Below are 26,875 nucleotides of genomic sequence, written 5' to 3' on the forward strand. Positions count from 1 at the left end.
TTGACTGACTCTGACCTTTCCCTTTTATGGGGTTTACCCTGACTATATCCAGTGGTGATATTGCTGGTGGTAGCTTCTGCCTGACTGCCATTTGTGCAGGCACATTGAGGTACAGTACTCTACAGTGGTGAAACATCTCTGCTGGCAGGGTTGGACAGAGGCTCACCTCTGCCTCATCCAACCTCCCCTCCAGCCAAGTGGATTGGATTGCAGCTTAGGGCTCACCTGCACTTCTGCTTGCCCCGTGCCTAGAAACAGGGTGAAACTAGGCTTTATTTCACCAAGGAGCCTCAATGGTGCCCCCCTCTGGAGGCTTTGGCCAGTGCAAAAACCTGGCTAGCTCCCCTGTAGCTATGGCTCCGCCTAGAACAGTGGTTCCCAACAGGTGGTCCGCGGACCCCCAGGGGTCCGCGAGCTATGCCAGAGGGGTCCGCAAGATGCTATTAGAATAAAAAATATATTAAATATATTTCGTATGATAACAGATTTTTTGTTTTGGCCACTTCCTGCATGAGCAGAGTCTAGCGCAAAACTAGAATTAGATAGAGGCAGTAGTTCTGCTGTATGCCGTTAGGTGGCGCTTTACAAACACTACTGTTTTGCAAAGAGGCAGCAAGCGCACTCTACTAACGCTCACCTCCCCAATATGCTTTGCGCGCGTCGGCTTCATTTGTGCACTACTGCGCAGGTACCCTGTCTTCTCCATTCCCCTCCCTCCTCCCTGGCGCGTGCTGCCTCTTTGCAAAACAGTAGTGTTTGTAAACAAAGCGTTGTTTTTCGCGGAAGCTACAGTTCGCGTAGTTAAAAATGGACCGTTGGTTAAAAAGTGGTTCATCTCATTAAGAACTGAAAATTAAAACTAACTGTATGCTGATGGTGTACTCTGTTGTAACTGTAAAAAACATATAAATATAAAATATAAAAAGACTCTTAATTTGGCTCTCACTTTTTAATTTTAGGATTAGGAATTAATGGGGGTCCTTGTCACAATAGCGGCTTGATAAGGGGTCCTCAAGAAAATTTTGTTGGGAACCCCTGGCCTAGAAAGCACAGGGCTGAGTGGTTTTCCGCTTGACCTGCTCTTTCTAGGCATGAGTCTGAGTGGTTTCCCCTTGACCCACTCCTTTCCTAGAAAACACCTGCTATTCTGCAATAAACAGAACAAATGGCAATCTGGGGGAAATCTGCTAAAGAGCGGTTTCCCCAGGAAGAAAGCAGCAGGACAAGAGGAAGTGTGGATAAGCCTTGCGATTGCCATGTGTGTTAATAGAGCTATAACATGAACAAACAACAGAAGTGGCAATCTGTTAGATTGTTCTTTCCTCTTCTACTACACCTTGGTCCAAGCTCCTAAAACATATTTCTAGGAGGGAAAATGAATATAATTCTGTACCTTTAGAACCAGTTACCCTTGGAAGCAATTAAGATATTCAAATCCTGTCCAACGTGCTCTGAATCAATCAGCACTACAGTCTGCGCACATCCTATTTTCAGCTGAACCGCAGACACAGGACCCAGGTGTAATGTTCCCCAATACTAAGAAGTCTCTGCTTGTTTCTTCCCTTTGACTTCCTTGTTCCATGTGGGAGCAAAGGAAATCAGGAACTGGGACCAGTTCAGTCAAGCCCTACGATAGGGATAGCCAACCTGGTGACATTTGGGTGCTTACGACTGAAATTCCCATCAGTCCCAACATAGCCAATGGTCAGGGATGATGGGAGTTGTAGGTTACATCCACATACATTAAAAGCCGTCTTATACCACAATCATGGCTTCCCCCAAAGAATCCTTGGAACTGTGGTTTGTTAAGGGTGCTTAGAGTTGTTAGGCCATACCTCACAGAGCTAGAATTCCTTATCAAACTACAGTTCCCAGGGTTGGGTTTTTTTTTTGGGGGGGGGAGCCATGACTCTTCAAGTGAGCAGTGCTTTAACTGCGTGGTGGGTGTTACAGTGGTCCACAAATCTGGATGGCATCAGGCTGGCTACTCTGCCTTATGAAATGGACCAATTGCTGAGGCTGCTAAGCAGGAAAGTTCTTTTCCAGTATAGCACTGAAGGTTCTTGGTTATAAATCACTATAACTTCATTTATTGATAAAAGTTTGAGACTCAGTTCAGAACTCCAGACATGATGTATGATGCTTCCGAGACTTCAGGAAATTCCTACTTTATTTTTCATATGATGAATGGGATATCTTTGCATCAGCCTACCCTCTTTTTTCATTCCAGTAAGTTCTTCATTATCCCAGAATAAGCTAATGTGGAATTACTGTATAAAATTCTTTCACCCCTCAAGATTGTACTCAGATTTTCAATGGAGATTTTGTCATGGTTTGAAAAAAGCTGGATTTGTCCAATTATAGCTTTATAGCCTACACCCAAACACACTTATGATTTTATTGGCATCCTAAGAAATTGTCGACAGAAACTTGAGGCAGCTTTGTGAGGTAATGAGGTACCCAGGCTTGTGGAAGGTCAGAAACAGTCTGCCTTCTCCATCAAAATACATTATTATTATTATTATTATTATTATTATTATTATTATTATTTCTACAATGTGGTATTGTAAATGTAGGTTAGTTTTACATTTAATCAACTCTTTCTCTTAGCTTGAACAGGAAGTAGTGGAGCCTCTCTACAAATGATGTATGCTTCTGTTATCACTGAGAAAACAAAATCTTAGCCATGCCAGCCTTTTGGCCTTTTTGCATCCTGATATATCCATTCAGTGCAACATAGGAGATCATTTTTTTCAGAATTTATGGCTCAGATTCCCACAACCTGCAACTTACAAGGAGTCTGAAAAGAAACAGGGGCAGTCTGCCATTCCTATAGTTGGCCCTTGGGGAAAACTCCACATGCAAGGAGCATCCCAAGCCAAGGGGAGAGCACACAGATTTGGAGTGTCCATGCTCTAGGAAGGCTTATGGCAGCACCGGAAGAGGGATTGTGATGAGGGAATGGGCAGGGGGGGGGGCAAGTTGCCTATGTGTTGACAACTGTTAACAAACCAATCATGCATCAAGCTTCAACATGAGTCTTTTCCAGAAGAAGGGAATGAGCTGTGCTTTCTGCAGAAAGAGGTGAAAGAAAGAAAGCACTATGGCTCCCTAAAGAAACTTACGTGAAGGCAAACGCCACCAATGCTCCACTGACCACAATGAAATCCAGGATGTTCCACAGGTCCCGGAAATAAGCGCCCCGATGAAGGATCAGTCCTAAGTCAATCATCTAAAGAATTAACCAAAGCAAAGAAACACAGGGTTCTTGAGGCACTATGCATGGTTTTGATTACTGTAATTTTGAGGTCCCCAGTCCCCTAGTGTCAATTACTATTGTTTCCATAATTCCACCCTAATGATGGAGGTCAGTCTTGCTGGGCTCATTTTACAAAGCAGGAGATCAAGGCAAAAAAGAAAAAGGAAAAAAAGGATTGACTTGCATGAAAATGAAAATGCTAAGAACAGACCACAGGTGCAGCTCTAGTACTCATGTGCAATGCAGAAAATAGCAAACAAAGGATACTTCATGCCCAGTTCAAAGACTAAAATCTGGTTTTTATTAATCTTGAGAGTTGTGCATCAAGGTGCTGGCACAACACAGTCTGAAATGCTGATTGTTTTTCTGGATGTGTTGTACACACAATTTCCTCCATGACATAATCTCTCCCCACGTGTTTAATGGTGCTGCTGTCACAGGAATCCTGACTGGGTAGAGATGGGGTCTATGCAATACTGGAGTTATCAAACCCCACACCACAGAATCCAGAGTGTATGAAAACATTCTGCAGCACATATACTGCTGCTTGTAGGCAAATATTTCACTATGCCACTCTGTAAAGCATGCATTAAATTCAGAGCCACTTCAAATGCTACAGTAAAAGGACATATAGCTTAGCATTTTTACTACGTACCAATCACACATTTTCTGTAATGTTAAAAGAGAAAAAAATATATGCAGTCATGTGGGAAGCATGCACCCAGGAGCCTCAGAAGTGAATGCAGAGTGAGACCTGTCCCTTCTGGAACCCATTAAGCAGCTCACAGTGAACTGTTGAATTACGGTAAAATCAACTAATGCCTGGAAAAGCTCTTCCAGCCTAATGGAACATAGGAAGCTGCCTTATATTGCATCTGACCACTGATTTTGCTCAGTGTTGTTGACAATGACTGACAAGGTTTCAGACAGGAGTAATTCACAGTCCTGTCTGGAAACACCAGGGACTGGACCTGGGGCATGTAATGCATGAGCTATGGCCCTTTCTCAGCTACAGCCTTCCCCTGTATGATTCTAACCATGTTTACTCAAATAATTCCCATTGATTTTCAGTGAGACTTAGGGCTCATTCACACTTCCATTTGCCCTGCTGCTTTCTCCCAGGGAAACCTGTGATTTAGCACTGAATCACAAACCAGGTTTTTCATGGATAGCTGTTTGTTTCGATTTAGCACTAGAGCATGGGTTTTCCAGGGGAAAGTGGAAGGGCAAAGGCAAAACCACTCTGACCTGTGCCTAGGAAGCATGGGGTGAGTGGAAAACCGCTCTGATCCATGCTTTATATTGGCATGGGACAAGTGGAAGCGTGGATGAATTGTGGTGGAAGTTAACCTATAAGGCGCTATGGTGTCATCTAGTGGTCCTCAGTCACAACTACAAGCAAATCCTCTGGCTTGAGAGAGTATATACAGAAATGGGAAGCCAGGAGGGGGGAAAGTATGCTTAGGGCTGTCAACCAAGTGAAATCTATTCCCCTCAGTAAGAGACCTGGGAGTTACGATAAGGGCATGGAGCAACCATTATGTCAGCAAACATGAAAGACAGTTGTAATAGACAGGTGAGTGGAAGAACAACTGACAGCAGGGGGATGTGATGGAATGCAAGCAGGAGTCAGAATGAATGACAGGTCTAACAGTGTCCGGTGTGAATGGCAGCTGAAAGAGTGTGAGGAGTTGAGTAAAAATGCGGGAGGGAATTAGGTGTGTGAATGTTAGAGAGGGAATGAATGAATGAATGAATAAACAAACGAAGGTATAGGTAATAATATTAGGATAGTTCTAAAAGAGGGGGTTTAACTTATTTTTTATTCTTTATAAATTTACTAATTGTTCTGGTATATTAAATGCTTTTTGTAATTATTTTGTCATTTTCCATACAGAATGGTTGACATAAGCACATACAAAATGCAGTAAGAATGAGGAGTGTAACAAATAGAAATAGAAATAAAAAATGAGAATACAGAGGGGAGGGGAAATTTAATTAATGAAGGTGTTCTGTCCGGGTGGATTCTAGGAATACCTCATTTTAGGAATGGTTAATAGTATCTCATGCTACCTATTTGCACAAACCAGCCTTTAGTCCAGATCTTGCTCTGTCTTAGCACTCAACTGAGCAGATCTTAGTTCCCAAGTGAAGTGAAAAAAGCCTGTCACACAATCAATCTGCGGTAGCCTCAAGAGAAGGCAGCAGTGTGAACTACGGCACACTTTAGCTTGTAAACCTGCAGCATGAAAACACAATATTCTTCACTATAATAACCACCTTTGGGCAATAATGCCTTGCTTTCTTAGGCCCAGTTCAGTGCCCTCAAGGAAATATGCTAGCATATTTGAAATTTTTGTAACTTTCTAGGAAGACACTTCACACAAACGGCTTCCTGGGTGAAAATGTTTCAGTTTGGCTCTGCTTTCAAGTGGCTAACATATAATACAGTGGTACCTTGGGTTACGAACTTAATTCTTTCCAGAGGTCTGTTCTTAACCTGAAACCATTCTTAACCTGAGGTACCACTTTAGCTAATGGGGCCTCCCGCTGCCGCCGTGCTGCTGCCACACAATTTCTGTTCTTATCCTGGGGTAAAGTTCATAACCCGAGGTACTACTTCCGGGTTAGCGGAGTTTGTAACCCGAAGTGTTTGTAACCTGAGGTGTTTGTAACCCGAGGTACCACTGTATATGAATTAGGGCCCCAGATATCTGTCAGTGTCACCATGTCTGTACATTTCCTCACTGGTGAATCTAAACTTGTGTGCATCTGTCTTAAGTGTTCAGTCAAGCTCCAGCAGAGATCTGCTCCAGGCTGTCTCTTGTTTTTCTTACAATTCTGGTCATGGGGGCAACTGTTATTGTGATTGCAGCATGCAGCCACAACCTTCTCCTGAAAATTGCTCCCTCCCCTGCTATGATGCTTTTATACTATGCTTTATAACTGTAGCGGGGATATTTTGTTTTGGAGAGGGAGTTGTAGGTATGGAGGAAAGGGATAGATTTCCTCTCTGTGCATGGTGCAATCACAGTAACAATCCACCCCTAGGGCTATAATTAATTTAAGACAATGAGATGTAGCTGCACACCACACAATAAGCATACCCTTAAAGGTAAAGGGACCCCTGACCGTTAGGTCCAGTCACGGATGACTCTGGGGTTGCTGCGCTCATCTCGCTTTACTGGTCAAGGGAGCCGGCGTACAGCTTCCGGGTCATGTGGCCAGCATGACCAAGCCGCTTCTGGCGAACCAGAGCAGCGCACGGAAATGCCGTTTACCTTCCCGCTGTAGTGGTACCTATTTATCTACTGGTACTTGCACTTTGACATGCTTTCGAACTGCTAGGTTGGCAGGAGCTGGGACCAAGCAATGGGAGCTCACCCCGTAGTGGGGATTCGAACCGCCGACCTTCTGATCGGCAAGCCCTAGGCTCTGTGGTTTAACCCTTACTTGTTAATAATTGTCTATGTACAACTGTTGTTTTTTTCTGAGGGGAAGAATGGTTTGGAAGTATTCAAATCCATATTGTATTTTGGCAGAGAAGTTAATCATACGGTAACTGCTTAGAGATTTTTGAAATATTAAGCAGTATATACATTATAAGAAAGAAAGAAAGAAAGAAAGAAAGAAAGAAAGAAAGAAAGAAAGAAAGAAAGAAAGAAAGAGAAAATCTTATTTCTGAAATTTTCACTCGACCTGGGCAAGCTAAGAAAGATATGAGTGCCTGTTGGACTACTAAATGGGAAAGGAAGTGTGAAAAGGCTCTTTTGAGCGATCCCCCCAAGGGACATTTGTTTCTCTTGCCCCCCCCCCAAATACTGATTCACAAACATTCAGCCCAGCTCTACTTCTGCCCTGTAGCTTCAAGTTCTCTGTTCCAAACACTACCAAAATGTCATGAGATCACAGGCTCAAGCCCAGTTCCCCAATTACTAACCTTAACAACCATTTCAAAGGTGAAGACACCTGTGAAGACATAGTCAAAGTAACGGAGAACCTACAGGGAGAAATGACATAAAGGAATTAAAAATATAGTTCAGGTCTCACCACATCTCTGAAGTCATAAATCCTAACCAAACTTGTGACCAAGACCTTGGCTTCCGTTTTGAAGTCAATATTGTCCCTAAATAGTCTAGTCAGCAGCACGCAGGAGATAAGGTTCAAAGCAACAAATGACAGATTAAAGACTCTTATATTATCTAGAACAAAAAAGTAACCCATACTGCATTCTGGTCACTTCTCCATCTTTTCTGAGATACTACTGCCTTACTGATCTGTAATGAGGGTGAGAATTTCAAATTGTGTTTTACTCTACTATCATCTTATGGAGTTCCCATCGTAACCATTCCATCTGTGGAAGATGCTAATGGAAACATAAAGGGCATCTGCATGTGTAACATCTTATCTCCATGGGAGTTACAGCTGTCCTTTGGCTTCTGATGTTGTTGCACGTTTAGACCTTTAAACCTCCCCCTATAAATAAATTCAGACAAGACTCAAATTTTGGTTTGGTTTTTGGCAGAATTTAGGCCACAACTTTATTGATTACATCAGGTGAGTAGTTGCATAGGCTCTGGTTTGACTAGCTCCTTGCACCATTGCAGGTAGCACTGACCCAGGGCATCAGCATGGGTCAGCCTAGGGTGAACACCTGGAATGGCGGAAAGCCGGGGACACGCTATATCCACCACCCAGATGTCCCCCTGGACTCAGGCACGGGCACAACCCCTCTCAGGGTTGACCAAACCATTGAGTCCCCGGATTCCTTTAACAGAATACCTTTCACATAGGGATGGCGAGAGCATTCCCCCCCCCCTATCACCTGAACTAGAGCCTATCTGCAACCTTACAAGTTGTGACGATTTGCTACGCGGCAGGCGAAACCCAAGTGGCACCAGCTAATTAGTCAAGTGGAGAAAATTCCTGCCGTGCCCCTGTCCCAATGACAGATGACACACGATGGCATAGCAAGGTCAAGCGCACAAGCCCTAAAAGTAGGGAGAGGCGGGCGGGTGTTCCGATGCACTGACCAAAAGAGGAAGTTCTGAGTCACGTGCATGGGCATATATAGGTCCCTTGATCGGTTTGGCTAGCGTCCCAATGGCCTGATTAACCTAGCATCAAGGGACCTACCAATCAGGTGTTGTGGCTATCCAATCATACCCACCCACAACATAGGGTTCGGTTGCCAGGTCGCACAGTAACACGTGCCCTCTTTGAGGGAGGACACAATCTATTAGAAAAGGGCTGATTTGTAGGGGCATATACCCTGTTTCCCCGAAAATAAGACAGACCCATAAAATAAGCTGTAGCAGGATTTCTAAGCATTTGCACAATATAAGACGTACCCCGAAAATAAGACATAATGATAGCCACAGTTCTGGAGGGCGCCAAGGAAGAGGCGTAATAAAAATAAGACATCCCCTGAAAATAAGCCATAGTGTGTCTTCTTGAGGAAAAATAAATATAAGACAGTGTCTTATTTTCAGGGAAACATTAGTTAAAGTAGCAAAAACAAGGTCCTGTGATTAGATGCATAAACCTTTTATAGCATAAAAATAGCAACTGGTGGGCTAATGATTTGGAATTTGACATACACGATTTACCTGATGAGGTCTACAAAAGTGCCACATTTACACTGATCCCATACAACATATTGGAAAAACAAAAACAATAAATGCTAACAATAAGGGGCAGGTGTGGAGGACTCCCTGGTCCTAAATGGGGTAACTGTGCCCCTGAAAGACCAGGTGCGCAGCTGGGAGTCATTTTGGACTCTCAGCTGTCCATGGAGGCACAGGGCAGCTGTCTATCAGCTCCATCTGGTATGCAGGCTGAGACCCTACCTGCCTGCGGACTGCCTCACCAGAGTGGTGCATGCTCTGGTCATCTCTCGCTTGGATTACTGCAATGCGCTCTACGTGGGGCTACCTTTGAAGGTGACCCGGAAACTACAACTAATCCAGAATGCGGCAGCTAGACTGGTGACTGTGAGCGGCCGCCGAGACCACATAACACCGGTCTTGAAAGACCTACATTGGCTCCCAGTACGTTTCCGAGCACAATTCAAAGTGTTGGTGCTGACCTTTAAAGCCCTAAACAGCCTCGGTCCAGTATACCTGAAGGAGCGTCTCCACCCCCATCGTTCTGCCCGGACACTGAGGTCCAGCGCCGAGGGCCTTCTGGCGGTTCCCTCACTGCGAGAAGCAAAGCTACGGGGAACCAGGCAGAGGGCCTTCTCAGTAGTGGCACCCACCCTGTGGAACACCCTCCCATCAGAGGTCAGAGAGATAAACAACTACCTGACATTTAGAAAATACCTAAAGGCAGCCCTGTTTAGGGAAGTTTTTAATCTGTGATATTTGATGTATTTAAATGTTTGTTGGAAGCTGCCCAGAGTGGCAGGGGAAGCCCAGCCAGATGGGCGGGGTATAAATAATAAATTATTATTATTATTATTATTATTATTATTATTATTATTAACAAAACAACACTCCCACCCCCTAACCATCAGATAAAAACAAAAACTCAACACTAACACATCCCTCCATGGCCCAAAGATTATTCATATTAACTAGGCTGTATTTTGTTTTTGTTTAATCTCCCCACCCTGCCCAGAAACCTTGTGTCAAGGCCAGTTGATGTAAATCAGTGGGGTGGGGGTGAGATGTTCAGTATCTCTCCTCCATTTTTAGGGAGCAGCAGCAAAAGCAGAGCAAAAATTTGCCTCCTCTGCAGTCGTCCTGCCCATTTGCTCCTCTCCTGCTGTTAAGGAGGCAGCAGCCATTTTCCATTAGGCCACAACCCTGGCGGCAGCCATTTTGTGACTGGTGCCCTCAACACCTTCACAAAATTCCAAATATGTCCCCAGATGCAAAGAACTTGGTGACCACTGGGTTAAATAAATGTCACATGTTTCACAAGATTACAAACCCTCCAAGTGTCCCTATTTTCCAGGGACGTCCCTGATTTAGAGAAGCCATCCCAGTTTCTGATTTGATCCCGGAATGTCCCACTTTTTCTTAGGATATCCCTATTTTCATTGGAGAAATGTTGGAAGGTATGGAGTTATCTGACCCCCGAGCCATCTGAAGGCAATCCTGTATGTTGCTGTTTAGTCATTTACTCATGGACTCTTTGTGACCCCATGGACCAGAGCACGCCAGGGACTCCTGTCTTCCACTGCCTCCCACAGTTTGGTCAAGCTCATGTTAGTAGCTTCGAGAACACTGTTCAACCATCTCGTCCTCTGTCATCCCCTTCTCATCAATCTTTCCCAGCATCAGGGTCTTTTCCAGGGAGTCTTCTCTTCTCATGAGGTGGCCAAAGTATTGGAGTCTCAGCTTCAGGATCTGTCCTTCCAGTGAGCACTCAGGGCTGATTTCCTTCAGAATGGATAGGTTTGATCTTCTTGCATTCCACGGGACTCTCAAGAGTCTCCTCCAGCACCATAATTCAAAAGCATCAATTCTTCGGCGATCGGCCTCCTTTATGGTCCAGCTCTCACTTTCATACATCACTACTGGGAAAACCATAGCTTTGACTATACAGACCTATACAGTCAGGCTCTAGACCAAGCTTTGTAACACTGTGAGTTGCATTTCAGTTTGCTAAATACATTCTTCATAACAGGCTGCATTGCAGTGTAAAGTTCAGAGTATGAATGAAAGTGCGTCCGTAATGGAGAATTGCCAATTATATCCAACAATTATTAGTTACCAAACAACTACTTTCATGTTTACCAGACCCTAGTATTTTAATACATTTTCTTTTTAAAAACCTGTGAAATCAAATAATAAAACCTGCTGGTTTAAGATTAGAGTTAGGGCTGTCTTGTGTTGACTCAAGCTCTACACAGCTGAGAAATTGGAAGCTAAGGCTGATGCTTTAACAGATGAACCTCATGATCAGGAATGATGTTGTGTGATGTACAAATTGTGCTTGCTTACAACTTATTCCCCATGCACCTACACTTTTCCTTGGTCATTCAGGCCCAAATCCAGATGGGGAATTTGGAATCCCTGTGAACAGCAAAGATGCCTCATGCTGTCCTGTAGTGCCTTATGAAGTAATTGAACTCCCTCTTCCAAAATTCACAACTGCTTTGCTTCAAATTGCACCCTCTGAATACCACTTTGCAACAGAAAATATGTGTGGACTAAGATTTGTAAGCTGCCTTATCTAACTTGATATTCTCTGTAAATTCCCATGAGAGCTTTTTTTAGAGGGGAAGAGGCACTGGCCTACATATGCACTGAAATATAAATAATTAAGCAACCCGTTCCTTTTCTTGTTGCCTCTTTAAAATCTATGAAACAGCTGGGTTATTTCCAAAACTCACTTTACAGTTTTTGGTTTTGCGTGTTCAGACCTTTAAACCTCCCCCTTAAATAAATTCAGACAAGACTCAAATTTTGGTGGTTTTTTTTGCAGAATTTAGGCCACAACTTTATTGATTACAGCAAGTGAGTGGTTGCATAGGCTCTGGTTCGACTAGCTCCCTGCACTGTGGCAAGTAGCGTTGACCCAGAGCTCCATCATAGGTCAGCCTAGGGTGAACACCTGGAATGGCAGGAAGCTGGTGACATGCTATGTCCACCACCCAGATGTCCCCCTGGACTGAAGCACGGGCACAACCCCTCTCAGGGTTGACCAAACCATTGAGTCCCTGGATTCCTTTAACAGAATACCCTTCGCATAGGGATGGCAAGAGCGTTCCCCCATCCCTATCACCTGAACAAGAGCCTATCTGCAACTTTACAAGTTGTGATAATTTGCTTTAGTTATTGAGATGTATTCTATTGATTTTATCCTTATCCCAGCACAAAGGTTTCTTATTACTGCATGAAACAGAGAAGCCCAAAGTAGAGGCCCTCCCTCCTGCCCATTCCTAGTGGAGATGCTGCTCTAATTATTTCACTCATTTTTCCGTAGGGATATCTCATGGGACCTGTCCAGCGAAGCTCTTGAAAAAGAAAGTGCAGTGTAAGCTGGTAGCAGAGCCAGGCTGTGATTTATCTCTTTCTCTCCCTTTATACCACTACACCTCCCTCCTAACCTATTTAAATCCCAGCTGCTTTTCTCAGAAAGTCAGAGACTGGAAGAAGGATTTTTGCTTTTCACATATAATATTATAAGATCAGTAGTCTTAATAACAATCCCACCTCAAATATTATTTTTTACAATATTCTCAAAGGGCTGGCTAATACCAGACTTAAGGCTTCTATATGCATGACAATTCCCCTATATAAAATAAAAAAAATTCCTTCAGTAGCACCTTAAAGACCAACTAAGTTTTTATTTTGGTATGAGCTCATACCAAAATAAAAACTTAGTTGGTCTTTAAGGTGCTACTGAAGGAATTTTTTTTATTTTACTTCGACCCAGACCAACACGGCTACCTACCTGTAACCAATTCCCCTATATGAAAGTCACCTCAGTGAAGAAAAAACTGTAGATTATCACATGCAACCAACTCACATGTGTCTATTTGGCTGCATGCACACATTGAAATAGGCATCTGAACCCTTGTCTGATATGAGGATATACAAGCTTTTGCCTATGTAAAAAAATCATTAATGTATGAAGTTGTCCATAAGGTCTTGGAGAACATAAAGCAAAGGGTTTCTCTCTCAAAGGCCCATTGCCAACATTTCATTCACTGGGGCCAGTGAATTTGACAGTTGACACGACACTGGTAAGTTGCCCTAGTATGGTTGTCTATCAGATTTTCTCAATCAGTTAGAAAGCTGGACAGCGGCAGGAAGGACAGAAAAGAAGCAAGATGCACCTAAGTTCCGACCTTGAGCTCTAGTTCCCATTCCTTCCTTCCAAGCTCTATCCATATTCAGTCAAAGTTTGGAATGCATGGTAAAGTGATCACAAAGCCATGCAATCGTATACCGAGTTCTATGTGGCTCTACTGAAAACCATACCAATTGGATCATAGGCTCGGACAGTCAGTACAGCTCCTAGGTGGTCACCAATCCCAGATGTAGACAGAACATGCAGCAGGCTAATACAATATGGATCTAACAAGGGCACTGGTATGAGGTGCTATATAGCTGAGGACCATCTGACATCTCTATGCATACCAATAACTCCCATATGAAGTGTGGAATTAAATTTTTTTATTTCTATTTCTAAAGGAGGAGAGACAGAGCTGCAGGACCAACAGAGATGTGGAAGGTACTTATGCTAACTGACCAGGAGTTCCTTTTATTCTACCAGACCTCCCTGGTTTACTTTTTGATGGAACTCCTGTACAGCAGCCTCCCAAATGTCCTAACTGGGTCACTGTCCAGCTTTGCTCCTGGCCAGTCCCATCAAACCAGACCATGGTGAGGTCTAGTTCCATTCAGGCAAGAAAGAGGAACCACAGTTCAAGTACACATACCAGCCAGGCAAAAGCATTTGAGGAGGGAGTGCAGCCAGTGAGTGGGGAGGCCTACAGAATGGGGCATGGCCTAGGGAGGGTCCCAAAGGCCAGCGACAGAGGCCTGGAGGACCACATTCACCCCCAAGCTTGAGATTCCCTGCTCGTGAACCTGATTTTGTAGCAAACCATGGCTACAACATCCAATGATAATGAGAATACTTGTTTCTATAGCAAGACGTCTCACTGCCTAGAGACATTTGGATAAGACCATAGCCGTACCCATCAAGGCTAACTTAGAGACATAGTCTTCCCCATCTAAACGGTGTGCCCTCCAGAGCTGGCCATATCTATTTTGATATCCTATGATTCATCTTCAAAGACAGAGGAGAGCAGGAGCTGCAAAGGAGATTCACAGATAAAAGTAAAGGAATGCAGGAAGGACTTACATTGTTACGGGGAGCACTTGGCTGCACAGGATCTTCAGCAGCCAAAGCAATGCTGCTCATGGCAATCACCATCAGGATGCAGATTTCAAAGTAGCGCAGGTTGACAATGTAATGACAGAGCCGCCGAAACCTAGTACAAATAGGCAAAAGCATATTCTGTGGAAGGGTATCACGAGTGCTGAGCAAATGGCTACATTTCTCCTACTGATTTTGGAGCTGAGCTAGAATTACTCAGAATATATTTTTCTTAGAAAATTTCCCACTATATTTTTTCATTGATAGAAAAAGGCCACTTTCTCTCTCAGAGAAATTCAGTGAAAAATAGTGTTGCCTATTTCACTGCCACTCAAGTTTTCCACAAGCCGGAGTGGAGACTTTTGAGAGGGCATTTGTCTTCAGCTCTGATTTATTATTTTATTTATATTTTGAAAATAGTCAAAGCCGCCAATATATATTAGGTTCTGGCGCATAAGCCAACCTTAATATCTCTGAGCCTAGTTGGAGATCGGTCTCATGAATCCAACCAGCATGGTACTTCTCATTCTCTGCCCAAGTTCACAAAAGTTGACATATTCAACCTAAATCAGAGCCCCAAAGACTCAGTCTCTGCAAATAAGCAGCCCTCCTTCATCCTCTGAATCATCTGCATAATACAGCCAAGAATCCAATTTTCACACACACTAACCATTTGTGAACTATGGTATCGGGTTCCTTTCAGTCCATAATGGAGCAACACTTACGGGTTAGTGGTTGAGAGAATGAACATAGAGCTGTATGGTGGCATAGGCTTGGGTCCCTCCCCTCCATCATCTTCTTCCTCCTCCTCCTTTTTTTCTTCCTCCTTCTTGGGCAGAGGTTCAGGGTTGGCATTCTTATTGACTGGCGAATAGGTGGAGAAAAATAAAAGTGATCAGTCTTGATACGTTCCCTCTCTCAGTCCTCCCAGTACCATTTTTAGCAAAAGTTGATCCAGTCAGTTCTGCATATGTAGAAACTTACGTTGAGTAGTCTTTTGGGGGAGTTGGGGAGCAAGTTAAGGACAAATATGGAGACCAGGATGTTCGATACTCTACATATAGAAACAGGTGTGTGTGTGTGGTTTTTTTGTTTTTTTGTTTACTGGTACACTGGATATGCCTACAGAAAACACGAAGTGTACAAAGTAGATATCGACACCCAATTCTGGGATGCAAAAATGTTTGCACAAAGGTTTGCAGGACTCAGACAGATGCATGACAACTTGTGTATGGAAATGCTGCAGCACAGTCAGAAAGACAAAGCCTCTTGAACCATAGCACACACAGACCTGGACAATATGTGTAGCAGGCCAGCAGTAACCCCAATATTTTATTCATTTATTTACTCCGTTTATCCAGCACCATGCCATAAATATTTAAGATAATTTACAACTAAAAGCCCTTAATATATACAAATGCAACAGATTTAAATAAATAAAAAATCTTTCCCAGGTGTAATGTGTGTACATTCTGCTCTGTGCAATGAAGTCCTCAGCAATTCAGAATATGGTGGCTTGTCATACTTATCATGTAACAGTTGCTGTAGTCTTAGTTTCATCTGACAGGTTTATATACACTCAGCATGAAAGATACAACAAATCTTCAGGATATCCAAGGGAACACAGATACAGACACACACATAAATTCAGTAGCTAAGAGGCACATGCAGATGTTTGTCAGCACAACTGTGACAGGACAGGAACAGAGCCAACTCACACTCAGAACATCAGTCCACTGACATAGCCATTGGGCTAGACACAAACATGGAGCTGATGGCACAGCCATTACACTAATACAATAAAATAGGTAGAACTAACCACAAACACCATTATGTGAGTGTTCTACAAATTCATTTTGTCTCTTTTATTGCCTGTGATGGTTACTTCCTCCTGCCTTCCACACAAGCAAAACAAAGCCTTCTCTATCCTTTCCTCATGAAATTCAATCCAACTTGCATCTCAAACATGTGCCTATAATTCTTCTGTCTCATATCCAAGTTGTCTGGCTCTAGCCCTACAGACACATTCCACTCAATGCTCACCTTGCATGATAGCGTTGTTGATTGGTGGTGGAAAGGTGGGTGGGATTTCCACCACGGTGTGCTCTGTTTTCTTGGCAGTTTTGGGTGGATTGTTCTGGGTGGTGGGATTAGTGACAATGAGGCTGTTCTCTGGGTTTTTAGGGGGTCCAGGGCTGGATGGATTGCCAGGATTATTGGGGGTCCGGCGACTGGTAGAGTTCTGAGAGTTGGGGAGTGGTTGGTCCAAGGGAACAGGTGGGTTGGTGGGCAGGTGGCTTGGTGTGGAATTTGAGTGGCTGCCTCCTTTGGTAGGATTCTGAGGGTGGCTGATGGGATGTTGGTTTGAGGTCTCATTGGTTGCCAGCTTATTGTTCTTCATGTTGTCAATATCCTCCGCCACTGGGGGCTCCAAACGCCCCATATCCTGTTGGATCGGCCGTGTGGTGGATAGGTTTGGTCCAGGTGGAAGGCCAGAGCCTTGGTTCTCTCTGTATAATTAAAAAGAAAAAGTTTGATCACAGGTCGAAATGTTTATATCAATGGGTCACTGAAATGCAACTAGCACAATAGCAAGTGGGGTTTGAATCTGCCTGCTCACGTGACAGTTGTATCATTCTAGCACAAGCATTACCTACACTCTCCACTTCTAAAGCTGCATCATCATTACCCACATGACATTGCCTTAACCCTCTAGAGCCAGACTATCTTCCTATGTGCACAAAATGTAGCTGTATTAGTCAAATTGTCCATCATTTCAGCTATTAATCTTACTCCATCTTAACTGCCTCCAGTCCAGCCTCAACCAAGTTCCCTGGTGGCTATTGGCTCAACGGGCCAGCAGGATGGCAGGTTTAGCAAAAGAGCCTTGCTTACTTTGACTATATCCGCACATGTACTAAGGGGTTAGAATCTAAACTCTCTTTCCAGAGAGGCAGATGACCAATCACTAATAATTTCCTCACTAGATATTCTTTACCACCTTGTGGGCTCTGAGCTGGTCTTGCTTTAGCAACATGAGCATCTAAATGTGAGGTTCCTAACTCAAACAGCCTAGTAATATTTAAAGGCAAATTGGTGTTCTGAAGGGAATGGGTGCTATGAGGTAACTAGGCTCCATTTCTTCTGAGGAGCCTTTCTTTCCCTACTTACTTCCTGCGCCGGTGCCGTCGCTCCTTGCCATCAGCTTCATAGGTGGACTGTGCAGTATGTCGGTGCCGTCGGCGTCTTTCTCCATCAGGCTGCTCCCCATCCCCATCCCCATCCCCGCGTGCAGGCCTGCTCCCCTCACGATGCCGAGGCCTGCGCTCAGTTTTGCTTGTCTCCTCCCCCCCTCCCTCATCTGGTGCCCGGCGGTGAGGCCGATGCCGCCGGTGCTCCCTGTCACCATCGCCTGTACGAGGTGACCCACTTCGGCTCTCTTTGCTGCCTCGGTGCCGGCGGTGGGGGTCCAAGGTCTTGATTCGCTGTGAGTCACAGTCACCACGGTAACCACGCTCAAGGATGGCATTGTGCTCCTTGCTGGAATAGTCAATCTCATGGTATCCACTTTCCTGGTTAAAATCAATTTCCTTGCTGCTGCTCCGTGGGCGTCGTGGCTCCATGCTCCCTGAGTCAGGGCGCTCATATATGTGGGGGTCTCGGGGGTGCTCATGGTAGCGAGGTGGCTTTCTCAGGAACTCTTCAGGCCGCTGCTGTCCAAAGTGGGGGTCCAAGGGTGGCTCACTGGGACGTGTCTTGTTGGTGTTGTTATTTCGATTCTCCTGAGGATCTACCACTAGTGGCCGGTCTAAGTGGGTTTTCATATCTGGCCGCATTTGGCGGGCAAATGTGACCTTCCAGCGATCCTCAGGGTCCAGTTCATTGTATAGTGCCTCCCGGCTTGCCATCAAGTTTTGCTTCCGCATCTCACTTGTCCGTTGCTCCCACACTGATTTGGAGCCCTTCTGGTTCTTTTGCTGCTCTTTCCTGAAGACAAAACAGAAACAGTTTCTTGAAATGCACCCTTAGCATCAGCACTCCTGCATAAACCAAGACCATCTCACGCCACATCCTCAGGGGTGCCCATTTTCCTGCTCTGGTTCTGACTTTCTGATGTTCCTATTAAATCAATCTGTATCCAACCAATTAATCATTCCTTTCAGATGCGGTCAGGCTATGTCCGCAGAGCATAATGCAATCCAAAGAACTGTGAAGTTGCAAAAGATCCTAGAGTAAAACTCTCCACTTATACATGCTGTTGGCAATGCTGGAAGCAGCATAGAAGCCCAAAGGCAGAATTTGGTTTACATGCTGCTTCTGGCATGGACAGGAATGAATGTTGCACATTAGTCCAGATGTGTGCAGACATGCCTCGGCCCAGCTGCTGACACTGCAGCTATTCTTCCTGATTCTGCTGTTCACCTGGGCAAGACAGCAAGTGGCAGGTTAAAACAGAAGAGCAACTGTGGCTGAACATCTTTCCTAGCACTTGCTTTGGCCATTTACTCTTCCCTAGCTCTTCTATATCACTACCACACATGCCATATTGATTCCTCTCCAGGAAATGTTGGAAGGTCAGCTTGGACTTAGGCAACTATTCATTAGTCATACAGACTTTGCTCCTCCTACTTTTACTTGCAAAACCCCCTATTAGAAGATGCACAAACTAGAGTAATATGGGTCACAGTTCCTGCCTCATTTCTCCTTATAGTGTCCTCTTTGGGCATGAAAGAAGCCAGCACTTTCTGCTAGAAGGCTAGGGCTGGTGAGGGTCAACTTCTCCTTCCATAAGGAAGTGTTCCTCACAGTTTACAGGACCCAAACTGTCCCTACTCGCTCCCCGGTGGGAACCTTTTACTGAGATTCAGAGCCACATGTAAGCTGCCCTGCTTTGCATTTGTGAGACAGAAACCCAGGGGTCATATGGGGCAGAGGTAAACCAAGACAACACTTACGCTGCTATTGACATGTTGGCTGCAGACAGAGGGCTCACTTCTGCTACTTCCTTTGCTTTCTGGAGGGCAAGTTTCTGGCTGGCAGCTTCTTCTTCTTCTTGCTCATCCTGTGAAGCCCATACATTAGAGTTGAGTTGCCACTGCCCTAAGGTTTAATGCCCATATCTATGTGTCTGAGCATGGGAGGGGGGCACTTAATATTCATGAGGAAATGCCAGTGCCACTAAGCTAACCGTAACAGCTGCTTTCGCAACTGTCCTGTGATTCCTTTCCCAATCACAGAAAGGGCGTAATTGCCTCTTTCATCATGGAAATGCAATTCCAACAGAGCAAGGATGGCATCCCTGTGGCCCTCCAGGTGTTGTTGAATTAACTGCTCCCATCATTCCTAGCCATTGGTTGTGCTGGCTGGGAGGCTAATGGGAGTTTGAGTCCACAATATCTGGAGGGCCACTGATTAGCTACCCTGGCAGTAACAGGACAGTGTCCTGTTCATGAAAGAAAGAGGTGCAAAATATCATTTTAGGCATAATTACACAAGAGTTAGGATGCATCCAGACAGCAGCTTCTCCCAAATGACTGTAAGGTTAAACTGAAAGTACCTGTAGGAAGAAGGATCAGCTAGCACCAGGTTTTAACACAATTGGTCACTGGTTTAGAGTATCACCTGTGCCAACCCTTGGACTGACAGCAATCAGAAAATGAAGCAGAGGGAAGCCATTCACTTATACAATCCTGTTTTCAGTATACAGGAAACCCAGCCCTGTAATCACCACATGCAATAAACCTGTCTTCCCATAGCCCCATTTGTCCTAGTGCTGGAGAAGTAATCCCACCTTGGTGAGCTCCTGAGCGTTGGCAAGATTATCCACTGCGATAGCCAAGAATACATTGAGCAAAGTGTCTGAATGTTGAGAGTCAAGGCAAAACCAAAAGCAGGTCTAGTTTCATTTTCATTTGACTACCCGAAGAGTTGTTAAATGCTTGGTTTCCCTTGAAGGGTTTCCCCCATAATGGTTGGCCAGACTGCAGAGTTAACAGAATTAGTCACCCAAACCTAATGCCTATTTCAGCACCAGTGGTTCATCTTATTCCACAACTCCCTTCAGAAGGAGTGTCCCAAATGAGTGTAATTTCAAGATTTAGAAAGGGGAACATTTTTTTTTAGCATGTAAAGTACTGACTTTACTATTTCTCGGTCCCAGTACTGACAGACTGGAATTTCCCCATCTTTTTAAACAGAAAGAAGCAAGTTCAACTGAGGATGTATTTCCCCAACCATGTAACACATTCAACAATAAAAATGGAAGAACCACCAAAGAATCCTCGTTCCCAGGCACCTCCTGCTTTTATAACCAGTAGTTACTGCCTCAGAGTTCATAATCTAGTCCCATAAACATATGAGAACTATATATTTCTCAACAAAGGATACAGTTACCAAACAAAGTCAGTACAATGAAATAGACTGAGAACATCATTCCTTTATCGACACCGCCCTGAGATTGGATACCATCGTACATTACTTCGTTCCAGTCTTCACCAGTCAAGATCTGAAATATGCAATATATAACTAGAAATTCCAGATGAAATTGATAGAATCCTCAGATGAGTCAATGGTAATATTGGAAAGGGAGTTCATTATTGAGCAAACAGGGTCAGAACTTAAATAAAAGATTCTGAAGAGGTTTTTCATGTAATCTACTACTTTCTAATGTAAGGAAGTGTTTTATTCTGTGTTATGATGCGGAATAGTGCTCTGTGTCATGGTTTGTTTCACTAGAGTTTCTTCCATTTGAAATGTATTTATCTACCAGGCTTCTAGAATGCTTTTTCAACAGAACTCAAGGCAATTAAACAAATCAAGACATACAATATTCAAATTAATTCAGTGGCACAAACTAAAAGAGATTCAGCAAGGAACAATTGGTCACTTGCTTCTTGTTTATAAGAAAAAAAGTAAAAGAGTGGCAAGAATTCTCAGGTTTAAAGCAAATATATTTTTATGATGCAAACCTACATACAATTCTCCAAGATATATTTCTATGAATAATCCTGCTTACTCCAATGCACATACAAAAACAAAAGAACACAAGAGTGGCAATAAATACACTTCCGAAAGTATGGGCACCCCAATCCTAAGGGGCTGCTTCAGCTGTTCTACAACCCAAGTCTCTAAAATTCAACAATCAAACCAACTCTAGGCTGCCAGATTTTGTGACATTTTTGTTGCTACATCACTATCCAATTTAATGTGAATAATAATCTATGACAACTAAGGGAAGAGAAGCACTGGTTCTATCTGGACTTTTTGGACATATCAACACATAATTCCAACTCAGGTGGTCACCCTACATGAGACTCACTCCAGGGACAGAAAGACAAACAGGACAGGGAATGCAGTCTCCTTCCCATTCCCCCTGCATACCTGAAATACCGTCATTATTGCTGCTGGGAAAGTGTCAAAGTTGGTCGGAGGGGTTCCAGTTTCAAAATTGAACCTGAGCAAGAGAAACACCAATCCAACAGAAAGAGAGATGTTAGTTACAGATCCTAAGGTACTTTCCAACTCTTTCCATCTCAGTCATCTCGCATCCAAAACCTAGCTTTGTCTGCTAAAGGAACTGCAGATACCACGGAAATGTGGGCAGTTGTGTGAATCTTGATAGTGTGTGTGTGTGTGTGTGTGTGTGTGTGTGTGTGTAGAGAGCGAGAGAGAGAGAGAGGCATCACAGACTCTCGAAGTTTAGCAAAAACATTGTAGCTGTGGGCAGAGATGAGTTTCTAGCATCAGGGTCCCTAGAGGAAACCAGAGAGGAACTCTAGCTTATTGGTACCCTATTTGATTTCTCCATTCTAAAACTGATCAAAAGCAGGAGCTTTCTAGAAAGACCGTAGAGATTCTGGCAATGTGTGTGTGCATGCATGGATGTGTGGATACAGACATGAGTATCTGCGTACTCCAGCTCTTCCTATTGCCAAAATGAGCTGTGATGAGTTAGTGCGATGCCCAAGTGGAACAATGACCAAGAGTTGGGATAGGTTCAGAAACCATAATCCTCATCTGATCGACCATAGTTTATCCAAGCGGTAACAAGCTTTGTGCCTGTGCTTTCCCCATTCCCCCTTGAGTTTTAGTGCTTACAGCCTGGCTTGTTAAACCACAATTTCTTGTGACATATGAACCAGTCAACTGTGGTTTAAGTAGGCTATGAAATCAGGATCTGATCTCATGAGTGACATCATGAAAAAAGGTGGTTTAACAAGTCAGGATATCAACATCAAAGAGGATACAGAAAGCAGGGAGGCAAGGGGCAGGAGGGAGTGTGCAGGTACAAACCTTAACCATGGTTTCAAAGGCCATTATTGTGACATCTGAACAGGGCCCAAGTATTCACTCTAAGGAAGTTGCAGGAAACGTCACCCTCCCCCCAGCTTTTCCCATTACTCACTGGCCCCCAAAGAGTTGCATTCCCAAAAGGGCAAAGACGACTATGAAGAGGAAGAGGAGGAAAAGGAGGCTGATGATGGACTTCATGGAGTTCAGCAGAGATACGACTAGGTTTCGTAGGGAAGCCCAGTACCTGTCAAGAGAATCCACATGTGAGCTAGCAGGGAAATCTGTCTTCTAGGGCCATACATCATATAGCAAACATTCATTCCAGGGGTCACATGACAGAAAGGATATTTCCACTCAGGCCTGGTGAAGGCTGTCAGGATGCAAGATCATAATTTAGCTAGATTCAGCTGCTACAAACAATATATGTGTAATCCACAATGTGTAATCCACAATAATTAATACAAAATAACATTTTCTTGCATATTGTTTGTAATTGCGATATGTCAACAACCTGCAACTGCAACTCTTGATAAGATAGAGCTTTTGTCTTGTTATGTTTCATTTAAAAAAAAATCAAATTATTTTACTACTGAACCACTTGTTGTGACCTGTTTTGGGAACTGGCAGTAACTAAAGGTGGACTAGGTTCAGGTAGGGAGCCGTGTTGGTCTGACACGGCCAAAATAAATAATAAATAAATAAAAATTGTCCTGTAACACCTTAGAGACCAACTTACTGTGTTTCCCACATTTTAAGACACCGTCTTATTACATTTTTTTCTCAAAAAACCACAGGGTGGCTTATTTTTGGTGGCATGGCTTATTTTTTTTACAGTATTACGGTTTTTACGGGACGTTATAGTCTTCTCGGCCAGGCTAGGCTGCTGGCCCAGGGCACTGCTGGGCACTGCGTGCGGTGCTACACGCGATGCTGCTGGGCTGTCTGAGCGCTGCTGGGCGCTCCGCGCGCTCCAGCAGCCGTTTCCAGGCAGTGGGACGGCGGCGGCTGTGTAGAGGTGAGGCCGCTGGCTCCGGCGCTCAGCTCCGGGGCTGCTGGGCGCTCCGCGTGCTCCAGCAGCCATTTCCGGGCGGCGGCCGGGTGGAGGTGAGGCCACTGGCTCCGGCGCTCAGCTCTGGCGCCGCTGCGCGCTCCAGCAGCCATTTCCGGGCGGCGGCTGAGTGGAGGCGAGGCCACTGGCTCCGGTGCTCAGCTCTGGTGCTGCTGGGCGCTCCGCGCGCTCCAGCAGCCATTTCCAGGTGGCAGCCGGGTGGAGGTGAGGCCACTGGCTCCGGCGCTCAGCTCTGGCGCTGCTGGGCGCTCCGTGCGCTCCAGCAGCCGGTTCCGGGTGGCGGCTGGGTGGAGGCGAGGCCGCTGACTCCGGCGCTCCCCCGGTGCTGCTGGGTGCTCCGAGCTGCTGGGCTAAAACCTACAACTCCTCCAGCTCTTCTGGCGCCGCATCTTCTCTCTCTGCCCATTGGGCGGCAGCGGGAGTGTGAACGATTCATGCACCTTGGAGGTGCGGGCGGAGGACGCTGAAGGCGACGCAGCTATTGGCGGCTCGTGCGCTCCGTGGGGGGAAGGGAGCGCGCACCGCCTGGCCAGCCGCGTCTTGTTGCTGGCGATGCCGCGCACTCTGGGCTGTGGGGTGGTAGGCCTCCTCGGCCGGGCCAGGTAGAGGCCCGGCCACTAGCTCGGCGCTCCGCCCGGCGCTGCTGCGCGCTCCGAGTGCTCGGTGCTGCAGCAGCCACCGGGAGGCTTTAGAGTACCGGTAAATGCCCTGAGCCGCATGAATTAATGCTACTGGCAATCAAGCAAGGGAGGGGAACTTTTTTTGGCTTGACAGACCCGATCGTTCTTCCCACCCCACACAGTGTTTGCAAAGTGACAGAGGCCCGGCCGCTGGCTCAGCGCTCCGCCCGGCGCTGCTGTAGGCATGGAGGTACACTACGTCTTATTTTCGGGGTGTGTCTTATATTTCACAAATGCTTAAAATTGCTGCCCTGGCTTACTTTATGACTACATTTTAAAAAGAGGGAAACACGGTAGTTTGTTCTGGGTATACGTTTTCTTCAGATATCTGAAGAAGTGTGCATGCACACGAAAGCTTATACCCAGAACAAACTTAGTTGGTCTCTAAGGTGCTATTGGACAATGAAATTTTTTTTTAAAAGGTGGACTAGTACTTTATTTATTTCATGACATTTTTACCTCACTCTTCCTCAAAGTAGCTTGGGGCAACGTATATAGTTCTTTCTCTTTCACTTTATCCTCACAAACCCCTTCTGAAGTAGGTCAGGTGAGGAGACAAAGACTAACTCAAAGTCACCCAGAGAACTACAATCTACCAGAGAGATGGTCCCCACCTATGGGACAGAGGGACATCGATTGAATGATAACCCAGCTTTTACCATGGGTTTTAATAGGTTTAATAGGTTTTATTGGTAACCATCTTTGTAATGTATTTTTGTTGGTGTTTGTCCTTTTGATGCTATGGCCTGTCGGCTACGCAAATAAAGTTTGATTTGATTTGATACATGGCTGAGAGGGGATCTGAACCTGGGTTTCTCTGCTGCCTGTCCAATGTTCTAAGCACTGCTCCTCTGAAACATTTTCTCTGCCTTTTCTATTGCAAACAATTCAAATTCAATATTATTTCCTAAATTCTTTTCATTCAATAAGACTTCTGCCAGTCCTAACTTATAGTGACATCCTTTGCTTCATCTCCACGGTTTGGATAACCCAGCCACAGTATGTTTACAGCGAATTTTTATATGCCAGTTTTTACAGGAAAATGCAACTGTGGTCATCTTGTAAAGTCATCTTTACTGTTAGAGAAATTAATGACTATATACAAAGGCAGTGATCTACTGATTCATATACAGATGGCTTCCACCAAGCACATTAATGCTTCCTGGTTTTTCTTAAACTGATGTATACTCCAACGGTATTAAGCTCCTGCTGCCTGCTGGCTGAAGATTCCTTTTTAGATAGGCTGAAGCAAACCATCAAAAAAGGGATTGTTTATCTTATTTGTTTGATCTTTTGCTTCCATCCAATTGCCTCTCCCTTTGGACACAGAGGACGTGGCAGTTTCAGCAGTGAAAGGAACATTCTGCAGTTTCACTGTAAATATATGCAGAAAGTTGTTCTTATAGATGCAGCAGGACAAAGAAACCTTCTTAAGCTAAATTTGGATATTTCAATTGCTCTAAATACTTATTTGTTTTTGAGAATGTAAAATATATGCTTGCATAACAAACTGCAGATTTCCAGTAAGAACATATACCCATATTCGTATGCAACACTGTGTACACACACACAAATAAGCACATGTTGGGACGCGTACAAACAGTACACTCACAGTCTTCCTGCCAATTAACTCATGCACATGCACTGTTGGGGCACTGATATAAAAAACAACAGCAACTTACTTTGTGACTTTGAAAATACGCAGTAACCTGAGAGCTCGTAAGACGCTGATCCCAAAGGAGGTGCCAGGCTTTACCACAGCCCAGATCACCTCAAAGATGCTCCCAATGATAACCTACCAAAAACCAAGTCAGTGAGCTTAGTAACACACTATTATAGCCTATGCTCTAGACAAGTTTTGCCAGCATTCATGGACACAGACACACACAGAGGTTTACTCATCCATCTACTTGAGCCTGTATACTCCATATGCATAGGGAGAGTGCCTGTAGCACATGCCTTATCTGTAGAAGACCACAGGCTCAGTCCCTGGCACCTCCAGGCAAAAGGATTGGCTGTCTGGTGATGGATGAGACCTATGCCTGAAACCCTAGAGAACTGCTGCCAGTCAGAAGAGACAACACTGGACTAGATGGGCAAATATCAAGATTTGAAAAATAAGAAAAGCATGAAGCTGTGGCATTTAAAAATGCATCATCTTGCTAAGATCCTAGACATTTGGTAAGCCTAACTCCAGCTCATAAACATGCAGCAAACACAAAGCTTTCTATATAATAATCACAACACATTGCATCTGCTCACTCTACAATTAGACTTAGGATCGCTAAGCGTAAAAGTTCAAAACATGTGTCAGAAATACCTAATCATAATATTGGTTGTGAGCAGGAAGTTGCTTTTTGTTATTTGTATTTTAATATTTGTATTTAAATATTTAACATTTAATATTATTTAATATTATAATATTTAATATTAATATTTAACATTTTGTTGGAAGCCGCCCAGAGTGGCTGGGGAAACCTAGCCAGATGGGTGGGGTATAAATAATAAATTATTATTATTATTATTATTATTATTATTATTATTATTACTACTACTGTTTCTTGAACACCTGGTGTCTTGGCTGGCAGGGTTCAAACAGTAATCAAGCTCAAGTTTTGAGAATGGACAATGGATAAACCTGGCTTCAATGTGAGAGCACATCTAGTTTGTAAGTATACCATGATGCAAGATGCAGCCTCCAGTCATATAGATAACCAAAGCAGAAGGTGATTT

General features: G+C 44.3%; 1 protein-coding gene across 2 annotated transcripts in view; it reads right to left on the bottom strand.

Annotated features, from left to right (window-relative positions):
• CACNA1A (calcium voltage-gated channel subunit alpha1 A) overlaps nt 1-26,875 on the bottom strand; it is a 268,936-nt gene that overhangs the window by 82,288 nt on the left and 159,773 nt on the right. For both annotated transcript variants that reach the window (XM_060271756.1, XM_060271755.1), the window contains exons 15-26: nt 25,825-25,937; nt 22,506-22,637; nt 21,482-21,554; nt 20,489-20,606; nt 19,893-19,960; nt 19,057-19,163; nt 17,273-18,088; nt 16,145-16,611; nt 14,827-14,965; nt 14,087-14,216; nt 7,200-7,259; nt 3,126-3,232 (exon numbers count right to left, since the gene is read on the bottom strand). In XM_060271756.1, coding sequence (XP_060127739.1) covers nt 3,126-3,232; nt 7,200-7,259; nt 14,087-14,216; nt 14,827-14,965; nt 16,145-16,611; nt 17,273-18,088; nt 19,057-19,163; nt 19,893-19,960; nt 20,489-20,606; nt 21,482-21,554; nt 22,506-22,637; nt 25,825-25,937 — 2,330 coding nt within the window. The remainder of the gene's footprint in view (nt 1-3,125; nt 3,233-7,199; nt 7,260-14,086; nt 14,217-14,826; nt 14,966-16,144; nt 16,612-17,272; nt 18,089-19,056; nt 19,164-19,892; nt 19,961-20,488; nt 20,607-21,481; nt 21,555-22,505; nt 22,638-25,824; nt 25,938-26,875) is intronic.

This window comes from Zootoca vivipara, chromosome 2 (genome assembly GCF_963506605.1).
Source record: "Zootoca vivipara chromosome 2, rZooViv1.1, whole genome shotgun sequence".
NCBI lineage: Eukaryota > Metazoa > Chordata > Lepidosauria > Squamata > Lacertidae > Zootoca > Zootoca vivipara.